General features: G+C 37.6%; 1 protein-coding gene across 4 annotated transcripts in view; it reads right to left on the minus strand.

Annotated features, from left to right (window-relative positions):
* The window catches only part of Ecpas (Ecm29 proteasome adaptor and scaffold), a 116,349-nt gene that overhangs the window by 19,834 nt on the left and 84,021 nt on the right, over nucleotides 1-12,494 (minus strand). For all 4 annotated transcript variants that reach the window (XM_021651804.2, XM_021651803.2, XM_021651800.2 and 1 more), the window contains 9 exons: nucleotides 9,943-10,066; nucleotides 8,688-8,833; nucleotides 8,223-8,277; nucleotides 7,267-7,381; nucleotides 6,616-6,684; nucleotides 4,777-4,894; nucleotides 4,228-4,395; nucleotides 2,010-2,089; nucleotides 1,300-1,405 (listed from right to left, as the gene is read on the minus strand). In XM_021651804.2, the coding sequence (XP_021507479.1) occupies nucleotides 1,300-1,405; nucleotides 2,010-2,089; nucleotides 4,228-4,395; nucleotides 4,777-4,894; nucleotides 6,616-6,684; nucleotides 7,267-7,381; nucleotides 8,223-8,277; nucleotides 8,688-8,833; nucleotides 9,943-10,066 (981 nt within the window). The remainder of the gene's footprint in view (nucleotides 1-1,299; nucleotides 1,406-2,009; nucleotides 2,090-4,227; nucleotides 4,396-4,776; nucleotides 4,895-6,615; nucleotides 6,685-7,266; nucleotides 7,382-8,222; nucleotides 8,278-8,687; nucleotides 8,834-9,942; nucleotides 10,067-12,494) is intronic.

The raw sequence follows: 12,494 nt of genomic DNA on the forward strand, positions 1-12,494 counted from the left end.
TAAAAATTTAATTAATTAAAAATAAAGCAATGAGAAAGACAAGCCTAGAGATCTAATTTTAAGGATGTCAAAATAGTTTAAAATGTAGGTAAGTCCAGCTTTAGATCCTTTAGTTTATATCCAACTTTAGTTGGATCTTTTTTGTAGATTAATTAATTTATTTACTTTATATGCCAAAAGGAAGTTCCCCTTCCTCCTCATCACCCAGTCCTTCCTCTCACATCCCCTCCTTCCAACTATGGTCCCCCCCCCTTTCTTCTCAGAGAAGGGGAGACATCCGTGGGTATCACCACCTCAGCATATCAAGTAGGACTGGGCTCATCCTCTTCTGCTGAGGCTAGAAGAGGCAGCCCAGCGAGGGGACAGGATCCAAAGGCAGGCAACTGAGTCAGAGACAACCTTGCCTCCTGCTATTACAGGTCCCACATGAGGAAAGAGCTGTAGATCTACATAAACATGTATGCATATCTATGTAAATATATATGTAAATATGTGGGGCAGGGGATGAGGGGACTAGATCCTGTCCAATGGATGCTCTCTGGATGGTGGTTCAGTGTCTCTGAGCCCCTATGGATCCAAGTTAGTCGATTTTGATTATCCTCAAAGCTTTCTGTGCTGAGTCCGAGACAGGCGTTACTGTAATTTTAGAGATGGGGAGACAGTCTGGATCGCTGACAACAAGCCCTTGAAGAACATTACGGGCCTCAGACTCGTCCTCCTCTTGGCTTTTTTACCCCAGGGTAATGTTTTCTTCCACCTCAGACTCTGACCCTGACAAAGACTGGGCCTTGTCACAGGCCCAAATAACAGAGTCCGTCTACGATAAATAACAACCTATAAAAAAGCTAAGATGAACCTTTTTCTTTCTAAAGTAATTATCTCAAACAGCTTTATAATAATATGAAACAAGTGCTAAACCTAAAAAAAATTGAGAGATTTTTTTCATTAATCACATTCTTTGGAAATGAATGCCTAATTCTGAAACTTTAGTCATTATCAATTATGAAATCTCCCTTCAAAATGGGGATTTGCTCCTAATACAACAGCATCAGAAGATTTCTATTGAAAGAAAGGGAAAGTTGTAGCCACCTCTTTAAGTCAGTTCAGTTTAGACCTAAAGATACCAAACTTTTAACTTTTCCTATATATCAAAGTTGAAATATACAAATAAAACTACAGTTTCCTAAAATTGTCTATATAGAAAAATTAGAAATATATACATTTAAAAATCTGTAGCATATTTTAATAATTCCAGTTTAAATTAGTCTATATATAAATATAGATTTATTTCTATAATACCTTAATATCATCTTGTACTCTAAAAAGTGTTTCCCACATTTCTGGAAGGTTGTCAATGATGTCATCTAAAGGTCTTCCTCTCAATAAGTCATTCAAAGCTAAACAGCTGAAAATAAAAACTTGATTTCAAATATATGTTTAATCAAGTCCAATACTTTACTATAAATAGTCATATTCAAAAATAATATAGACTCCATCTGTATTTCTAGTCCTAACCTCTGACCCTAAGACAATCATACTTACTTTAGGATTAGCTCAAATATATCACATATGATACAAATCACTAAGTGACAATTCCTACAACTACAATTCAATCCCTTTGAATGATACCAATACATCACTTTTAACTTACTTATGGTGCTCTCATTGTCTGGCATATCACCAAGCACATAACATGCACTGTATGTGTTCAAAATGCATACATAAATAAATTCTACACTTTGAAGCCATGAAATTATATAGCCTGATGTCTACCAATTTAACACATGAGCCACAGATTTGTTAATTTCATACTTATATAAACCAAATTAGGCAAACTGAGTAGTTTAAATGGTTAAAGAACTAACTCAACTAAAAATATGATGCTTATTGGTGGGTTTAACTTAATTGTTACACCATGTTTTTTTTTTTTTTTTTTTAAAAAAAACCTTTGAAATTTGAAAGGGAATTTTACAGCTCTGTCTGACTAATCTAACTTTTCCAAGTCGTACCTCGATTCTCGAACTCGCCACATGTTGCTGGTAAGGTTTTTAATCAAATCTTGAAGAATTTCCTTCAAATACTTATCCACCTAATGAAAGCAAAAAGATAAAATGAGAAATGTAAACATCCAAAAATCAAATTATTTACCTCCTAACAACATTGATCATTTTTCTTTGCTGAAGTGTCCTTAGGGCCCTCAGCCTACAAATCTCACATCACTGTGTAACGGCTCTAACATGTACAGACAGATGCTTCTTTTTCATGGAGAGAATGAAGTCTGATCACTAGCTTTACGTGGACAAAGCCCGCTATGACTCATCTTTCCACCTAGGGATTCTGTTGAGTCTCAGCTCTGTTCCTCAGCATACATACACTGCCTCTACAATCCTCTTCCTTGTCCAAATTTATATTAACAATTCTGGAATTTGGCTTCTAAAAAAAAAAAAAAAACCAGAAATATTACAAAAATGTGTTCTTGTTTTAATCCCAGATGTAGTGGTATGGGGCTGCTTTGGACGGTCTGCAGCAGCTGACAGTAATTTGCCTCGTGCTGTAGTAGAGGCATGGTTTTGTCAGCTCCAGATAGTTTCTCCAATTGTGGGATGATAGGAATTCTGGGAACTTTTCAGAGAGCATATAAATGCTAGAGCCCTGATAGGTGGGGATTGGTGGCTGCTGGTCCTTCAGGGAGGTTGGTTGTGGCTTGTTAGTAGTCATGCTCAGAAAAGAAACAAAAGGAAAGAAATTAGATTCAGCCTCCCCTCCCCCATGTTTCCTTCTCTCATATCTAGTGATAGGAGGTAAAACCAGAGTGGACAAAAGAAGAACCCACAAAATAATAAAAGTCCAACTATAAAGCTTCCTTGAGTAACTTCTCAGAAGTTTGGCCTACTGACTCTCTTCCATGTTCCCACAGCACCTTCTTAAGGCAAATCATACCAGATTCATTATTGCACTGCTCTATTACACTGGAGACCTCAGTGGCAAGATGGTGTCTCACTCTTCTCTGTACCTTACAGTGTTTAGTGCAAAAATTGATACTATAGTGGTTCAGAAGGTAAGTGAGCTTGATATAAGCTTTAGTGCCAACAAATTGGTAATAGACTCAGTTGTAGCAGTAAACTGCAAGCTGAAAGTAGTTGTAACCTAAGCTAGTCAGGAGGCTGAGGCAAGCCCAACAGTTCAGGATCCAGCCTGAAACAGACCAAGATCTTGTATCAAATAAGTATTTTTAAAGAAAAATATTATCATGGGTAGAGCACTTTCCTAGCATGTTTAAGAGCCTGGGTTCAAACTCTAGTATTGGGGGTAAAATGTGAATTAAAAATCCACTTAAAAATTTCAACCAAAATCCAAATAGCAATTTTAAAAAAATCACTTTTGCTGCTATGTAGCTAATTAAACACAGGGCAAAGAGAAAAAAAAATACATGAGATGATCCACTCATCAGGAATAACCAGGGATAGAAGTATATTCAAGGAAATCTTGATAAAAGCAGAATCAACTGAAACTGCTGCTAAATTCAATGTGGGATTGAGGGCATTAAAAGACAGAGACAAAAAAAGAGGACACCAAGCTCCCTAGCTTGGACAAACAATAGTGAGAACAAAGAAGGAAAGGTATCTTTTTACTTTGTTTTTAGCTCTTTACTGGACAGTTACATTTACGGTATATGTAAATAACGTCAGGTAGAGACACCAAGCAGGCAGTTAGAGCTGTAAGTATGGATGGAGTACATGTCCTATGGGCCGTGACACAACTGAGAACCATTACAAAACAGAATGTTTACGTGCCTAAACATCAGTAGAAAGAAAGCTACGACGACAACTGCATTCAGAGGCAGTTCCTGAGAAACCTCCATATTTGAAAGGAGGATTGAATGTAATCAACAGCCAGATGATAGAGCCAAGAAGAAAAACAACATATGGCAACTGACTACTTCTTTTGTCTATCTTTCCAACTAACACAAGTCTTTAAGCATAGATTTGTGAAGGATGGCATCAATGATCCCTGTTAACAAGTAATATTCCATTCATGTGAATATACTGTCATTCTTTTAACCACACAGCCACCCAGGGAACATTCAGACTGTTCATTTTTGAGACCTCAGTAATGTTACAGCATCACTGAAAGAAAATAGCAAACAAGGTGGGGAGGGGTTGGTTTAAGTCCTGTGGTTGGTACCACAGGAAAGCTACAGTGTTTTCCTAACACACAGGTACTTGCCATTGATTTATCAGTGACCAATGCGTTCCAAATACTTGTCATAGCCTGTCGAATTCCAAGGTTGGGATCAAACTGGTAACGATAAAGTCGAGGAACTAGCTGAGGCAAAAAAGGAGCCAGTTGTTCTCCAGCTCTAGTAGCAATTACATTAAAACCAAAAGCAGCACCCTAAAAAAATAATAAAAAGTAACTTACACATGATTGCCCTGCCATAAATAATGTTAGCACATTAAATACAAAAGGGCTTCAAAAGATTCTTTCTCAATTTTGTCTCTGAATAGAATATTACTTCGTATTCCAACTTTAGCAATAATTATGGCTAATGTGGTAATCTGGCTCTTAGACACAGACTTCAAAATTAACTATATATCAACTGGCACTACATGGCTAATGTACCAAGTCTGGTTTTGGAGAAAGTAAAAAATAAAAACTCAGTGAGAGCTGGTGGTATATGGTTTAGTACTAAAGCACTTGCCACGTATGCCTAAGGCCCTAAGTTTGTTCTCCAGAAAAACTTTAAGAAAGAAGAGAAACAAAATAGCAACTCACCTTCCTGGAGTTCCACATTGCATGATGATTTGCCAGATTCATAAATTTATACACCAGCTCTGGCTGACTAAGATCACTCGCCAGAGAGCAAAGCTCCTTGTAAGTAGAAAGGCCCTGGCTTAGAGACAAACAGAGGGAGAGAGATACATCGTAAAATATTTTTCTAGCTATCTTGATGTGAATTTTGCCATCAATCTTACGGGGGCTCTTTTAAACTGTATTTCCCTCAGCTGTTAATACCTTAACCATCACTGGGGAGAATGAAAACTAGGTTGAAAAGAATATAAAAAGTCATATACCTCAATTACCAGTAACTCCTAAGTCTTTCTGCTGGTAAATACCTGTTGCAATTTGACTATGAAATACCTCCCATAAGCTCAAATGTTTGAGTATGTGGTTCCCAGCTTGCAGTGCTGTTTTGGAAGGTTGTAGGATCTTTATGAGGTGGATCACTGTTACATAGAGGAAGGAGACTACAGAGGGTAACCTCTGAGATGTTATAGTCTAGTCCCAATCCCTGTCCAACCCTTTCTATCCTGCTGAGAGGTGAGAAGGCAGAACCCCAACTAAACACTGCTGCAGCCATGTAGCTACCACCATCCCTTCCCTTCCATGATAGACCCTACAGCTCCCTCATGTGAACCAGAACAAAACTGCCATCCTAAGTCGCTTTCTAGGAAGCATCTGGTAATAATAAACACAATACCTAAAATGTGCGTGCATTTCCCCAGAGGTAAAACTCTCTGAACCTCTGAAGACAACTAAATAACTCATCATGTTACACACATCTCTCATAATCATGAGTCATTTAAAAATATCTCTGTTAAATTATAGGTAAATTATATTTGGTTCAGTATCACTGTGAAAAATTAGCAAATTTTAATTCATAAAAGAAGCCACCTTACAGTGATTTATTTATACCTCTGTAATCATACCAGAGGATTCAATTGAGCCAACTAGTTCAGGAACCACAAAGACAATATAATGAGACCTCATCCCCTGGAAAAAAACGAACAAAAAACCAAGAGGAAGAAAAAACAAGGAGAGAAAAGCTCAGAAAGAATCTAGAAAAACAAGCAAGTAAAAAGAACTTCCAATGTGAAAACCGTGAGCCATAAAACAGCACAGGACAGATAAACCACCTGCAGTGCTCTTTGTTCCAAATATCCAAATGCAGATAGAGCAAGTGGCATAGGGCATAGTTTATCTGACAACGCATAAAGGAAAAATAACAGTATAACCACACTGAAATAATAAAAGAGGTACAGAACCAAAACTGATTTGAAATACTGGAACATTACTCTAAGACAAGAATGTAGTAGACAAATGTAGCGCTACGCTGCTTGCGAGGCCTCTACTCAGGACATGGCTAACCAGGAGCGGATAGTTCTGAATTTAGTGTAAGTCTCTGAGAACTAAACCTAAGTCTTTGAAGTCATGGCTTCCCACAAAGCAGCCTATCACAAATGATTAATCACTGAGAAGGCATTAAGGGCCTAGGAAGTGATACTAAAGGGGCCAGGCTCTGTGGCTCAAAGCAGGACAGCTCTGAAGGGCCATGTGATCCTAGCTTGAAGCTCAAGAGTCCAGTGTCCAGTGAAGTTATAACTTCACCTCTTCCTCTTCAGCCAGCTGTCTACTTGCTCACTGCCTCCCGTGAACTCTTGTAACAGTAAGGGTAGTCTCCAATACACTTCCAGCACACAGACCTCCAGCTCAGATTCTGTTGCGAAGGAAACCCAAGGAGGTTCTCTTCCATACCATTTTTATTTATCCACCAACAAAGAACATTCCTGCTCTCCCTTAGGTTATCAATAGATTTAGATTTAGCATACTTACCCATCAGGTGTTTTGCCAAGGCCTCCCCCTTGAAATACCACTGTCTCTCCAGAAACTTCATGTTTAACTCTAAAACGAATCAACAAGAATTTAAATTAGCTTCACATTTTCCATTCCAACAATAAGCAAATGGATACAATCCTTCTGCAAACTGATAAAATCCGTGTCTAGGGTTGAAAGATATCAACTATTCTTTTCTACCAGACTGCAAATTTTCTAAAATCAAATATAAACAAAACAAATTTACAGATATTAGAGATCTGTATATAAAGTTACAGCCAGTCCGTCATACATTAGAAACTCCCCTTCTCTTAAGAAGGCAACAGAAAGCAACAAGCAATTACAAACCAATCTCCCTCCATGTGCTCATCAGAGATCAGACTATGACTGATGTTCCCGTTTCTTCACATCACACCTCAGCGTTTTTTGCCAAAGGTATTAAAATGTTTTCTAATCTGATGCTTTCATTGTCCTGGGACCATTCAAGTTTAAAATTTTCTAAAGTAAGCAGTATACACTGTGATAATTAAACTGTAACAATCACTGATATACAATGGCTCAATAAGAAAATAGAAGGTGGAACTGTTCCATTTCCATATGATATTCTCAATTTCCTATGTTTTCATAGCTGAACTTTGAAATTCACTATACCTTTTGCCAGTCATAAGTGTTTCTACAAGTGTAGACACCAATTCCTGTTGATCTTGTTCACTGCCCAGCTCATAAACCAACCCCAGCCCCTTTGATGCAACATCTTGGCTAAGTTCTACAAAAAAGGTAAACAAAATTATATTATTCTAAAAGAAATTATGTTATTCTCCTGGCCAATTATTTTCTTTCAAGTAATTACCTTTACTCTAAAGTTATATAAAAGTAAAGATATAAAACAGAAACATTGCATTTCCCTAAATCATTAATGAGGATGAGAATTATGATAAAAAACTAATAAAATGCCAATGAACTACAGTGTCAGTATAAAAACCACAGTATCAGAATATCAACATATACTGTTTATATTAGAGATTAAATACTCTCCTAGGATTTTGAGACCCATATCAAATTTTAGAAAAATAAAGACAAGTTTACATATTTTAAATAAGACCTTTTTAAAGCTATTATTTAAATTTCTAACATACTTTCTCCTGGCTTTAATCAAAGAGGAGAAGTAATAGGAAGTAGAAAAAAAATTAACGCTAATGTTAAGGCCTCTGATACATATTAAGGTCTCTGACTCATTTTAAAAATGTAAAGTTGTAGAAAATGTTCTAATTTATATGTAAGAAAGAATTTCAATTTCTTGTACTTTAAAACTTTAGGGGGGAGATAGTACTGTGGTAGTCAATCTTGGCTTTCAGCTTAATACAAGTACCTTTAATACTAAAACAATTAATTTTTAATTTTATTGCATTTCTGGGGTAAAGACAGAGTCTTACTACATAACTCTGGCTGGCTTGGAACTCATGATTTTCCTGCCTCTTATCTGCCACATGCTGGGATTAAAGTCACATGGCTTAAAAAGTTTTTCTGCTATAATTCATTAACTCTTCTCAAAAATTTAAAATACAAGTTAAAAAAGCTGACAATTCAAATATTTACCAACAACTTACCATCATTTTCTGACAGAACTGAAACAAATGCACTCTGAATTTCTTTAAGATGAGACTGAAAGAAAAAAGGCATTAGAACACTGAAATCCTACCTCCTAGGAAAATAAGAATCTCACTGTTAAGATACATTGCAGCCAGAGAGTCTTAGGATCAAGACAGTCATGAACCTTTCCATGCACTCATCTTTACAGATGTCCATATTACCTGAAGTTGTACCCCTCCCATCTAGTCTAAGCACTCAATCTAACCTCTGTCCAAACATGAGTCTCCCCATTCTTAGCCCTTCTGACTTTCTATCTTCACATGGAGATCACCTCACCGTCCTTCACCGCTTCGCATGGTAATTATTTCCAAACTTCTGCTAGTTTTTAATGACTCAATACACTTTCTCCTACTTTTAACTCGTAAGTACTTTGGGATCTTTACAGAGCTCATCACATGTACAATGTATATTGCGATGCTCACCTTTACTTCTATGTGGGTGCTTAGCTTCCTCACAAGAGAAAGGAGCCAGATGCAGGCTGCTTGCCTCACATGTGGGTTGGGGCTGACAATATGCTTATTTAAAATAACATCTAAAACCCATGGGACAACATCATTCACTTTGGCACCTGAGAAATAAGTAAACAGATTATTATTAAAATACCCAAATACAAGTTTAACAAAATCATATTTAAATCAACAATCATACAATAACTCAATGTTAAAAACCAAATGACCAAGAATGTCCAGAAGGTAACATAAATTAAATAATCTTTTTAAATTATTCAAATAACTCTAATTCATAGGAATGATTTCTCCCACTCTCTTCAATCTCAGCAATTTTTCTTTGCTAAATATTTCTAAACTTCCATCTAAAAACAAACTAAGCAATATCTTTGGATTTCATTTTCCTCCTACAGCTATAACACATTTGTCTCTTTTCTCTATTATTTCAGAGTTTCACAATCTCAACAGTACTGGGGCTTGAAGATTATTCGCCTTCCCTTCCATTATACAAATGTCAACTTGCTTTACCTCACATGCATTCAAACAGCAGCTGGGGATAACTAATTTGGCTTCCTCCAAGCACAGTCATCCTACTTATACAACTGTTTTCCTATTTCTTTTAAGTGTCTCTATGACAGATAACAAAATAATAAAAAGATGATCCTACAGAGTTAAATAGTAACTATAAAACTAAGTACAATAACAATATTCATTATGGAATACAATTCACAATGATATTATTACCATGAAAACATCCTTATTTAATTTTTCCAACTAAGAAGATAAAATATAAATACTTTATGATTTTTCTTTTAAATATTAAAAAAAAAAATTCCTGGCTCAATACTGAAGTATATTTCAATTCTAAATCTGAATCAACCCAGGAGGATATTTCAGTCTGTTTTGCTTTGTTGTTTTTTATTTAATTTTTAATACTGGGCTTATTCATACTTTGTGTATACATGTGCACATGCATGAGAGCACATGCCACAGCACACATGTGGTCACACATAGAGGTCAGCTTTGCCAGAGATGTTTCCATACCATGTGAGTCAGAACTCAGACTATCAGGCTTGGCAGCACCTGAAAAATACTCTTTAATCCTCCTTGACAAACCAAATTAGTAAGGCATGTATCAATATTTGGTAAACAATTTATTTTTGCCTCAAATATGATGAAGAACAGAAGAAAGCCACTAGCAACTATGATCAATTAGGTAAATGTGTGCTACCAGCAGGAGGTGTGTATTCCTCCTCAGTCACCAGCCAAGCGTCTCGCGCAGCCACGGAGTTAGTTCCTATTGCAGCGCTGGTAATGGCTTCACCAATAGTGAACTGAAGTTCGATCTGCTTGGCCTGCAATGAAGAGCGAAATCCATAAATGACAGAGCTTTCCCCATATCCACTTCTCTAAAGAGCTGCTGCTGACCTCACTTCTCTCAGCGGGCTTTATTTGCATTCTTTCGCCTCATTTAGTGATTCAAACGTGAATACAGTGAGGGACTGGAAAACTAAAAAAAATCTGTAAATTAGCTCTCACCTCCATGCGACTGCTTCTCACGCTCAGGACAGAATTGCTATGCGGTGGTTTTTAATCTTTGGAAATACGATACCTTTACGTATGAGGCTGGGGTAATTCAAAGGTGAAGTCACAAAGACATCAACGCAAAATCCAGCTCAGTCTCTCACAAGTTCTTATCTAAGCTTCTCTGAGCCTCAACAACTTCACTGGTTAAGTAAGCAGTGTCACCACTCCCTTCGCCAGGCAGTAAGGACTAAATGGCGTTAATTTAGACGGCGCGCTCACTACTTAGCATGTCTAGTGCAGCAACTGCACAGCTCCACAGCTGAATAATGTCACTACATTTTCCTAACAGCTTTTCACTCTTCCACGATATCTGCAAGTTACTCTCAAAAGGACCTGAAAAAAAGTAGACAATGATAAAGCAAACATAAACTGCTAAAACTTGGTAAGTTTAGATCAAAGAATATTCAGGAATTCTCTGCATTATTCTTAAAAACTCATTTTAAGTTTGAAATTGTTTCGAAAGGCGAGCATTAAAAATTCTGTGTGGTTATTATATACTCAAATATTTACATTAATTCAGAAATTCTGACACTGCTTTGTAAGCAGAAACTATGGTCCCAACATGGAAGTGGATCTCCTTAGGGCCGTCTGGTATTTCTCTGTTACTGTGAAACATTTAAGTATAAGAGAAAAAAAGAGGCATATGAGGGACATGAGCACAACGACTACAAAGCAGACAGAAGTTTAGCCACTGTTATTCTTTCAGTGTTCAGTCTTCACGGAGTACGAAGCGCTCACACCATAGGCTTCCTAATCTAGAAAAACAGGGCTCAGGGTTGTACTTCTACAGTGTTGCTGCTCAAAAGCTTCTCTGAGGACCTTCACACACCTGTAATCCCAGGACTCTAGGAGGCAAAGGCAGGCAGATCTCTGAGTTCAAGGCCACCCTGGTCTACAGAGTGAGTCTATGTCATCCATGACTACACAGTGAACCCTACCCCGATAGATAGACAGACAGACAGACAGACAGACAGATAGATAGATAGATAGGTGTATGTAAAATAAAGAATAAAGCTGAGAAAAGGTATTTCAACAGAGGACCCTTATTAGGAATTTAGACATTTCCTATTATTGATGCCATAACTGGCACACAAAAAAAATAATAAAAAAAAATAAAAATCTTACAGCTACATTTAGGAATGATGACATAGCTAAGTTTATGGAGGATTAAATAAACAAGTTCACAGTGAGCCCTCTACTGTTGTCTACTTCTGTACAGGTCTGAGGTTTTCCACACTGAGGCTTGGAGTGGGCTGGACAGGTGTGCACTCGCAGGGTACTTACTAGCCTAGCACGTGTAAAGTCACAGTTTGATCCTAGCCCCCCAAAACAAAGGGGTTAAAGCAACAAAGTACAGCCGGGCTTTGTTTTAGTTGACTATCAACAGATTCTGCTTCTCAGATTCACCGTTTTTCATTCATCCTTATCCTTCAATCTTCCTACATTGCTTCCATGTTTTTAGTTTTTCACTATTTCCATATTTCTAAACTTTTAACGAAACAGTGACATCAAAATCATGTTAAGAATCCAACAAGCAGGGCTGGAGAGATGGCTCAGCAATTAAAAGCACTGGCTGATCTTTCAGTGGACCTAGGTTCAATTCCCAGCACCCAATGGCAGCTCACAACTGTAACTCCAGCTGTGTGAGGGATTGACACCCTCACACAGACATAAAGGCAGGAAAAACACCAATGCACATTAATTAAGAACACAGACAGATAAAGATCCAATAAACTTAAACACAAGCAGAATTGACATTACAAAGAAAAGGATGAAAAGGTGACATAAGCTTCATTTCAAGAAGTTACAATTAAACTGATGTGATGGTTTGAATCAGAATTACTCCCATAGGTTCATATATTTGAATGTTTGGTTCCCAGGCCTTGCTGAAGGAAGTCTGTCACTGGGGGTGGGCTTTGGGGCTAGACCATTCCAAGTTAGCTTTGTCTAACTGGTACTTGTGGATCTGGGTATGTATGAGCTCTCAGCTAGTGCTCCAGTGCCATGCCTGTCTGCCTGCTGTCATAATGGTCTTCAAGTTGCACTGTTTGAGGTGTCTTGTCACAGCAATTGGAATGTAACTAGGACGATGGGCATCTGATCATGCTGGTGTGAGCATAGCTCACCCTGACAATACCACATGGGAATGGGGGTGAAGCGCAGTGGTAGAGTGTACCCTTCGCATGGGCAAGTCCC

The sequence above is a fragment of the Meriones unguiculatus genome, chromosome 3, assembly GCF_030254825.1.
Source record: "Meriones unguiculatus strain TT.TT164.6M chromosome 3, Bangor_MerUng_6.1, whole genome shotgun sequence".
Classification (NCBI taxonomy): Eukaryota; Metazoa; Chordata; class Mammalia; order Rodentia; family Muridae; genus Meriones; species Meriones unguiculatus.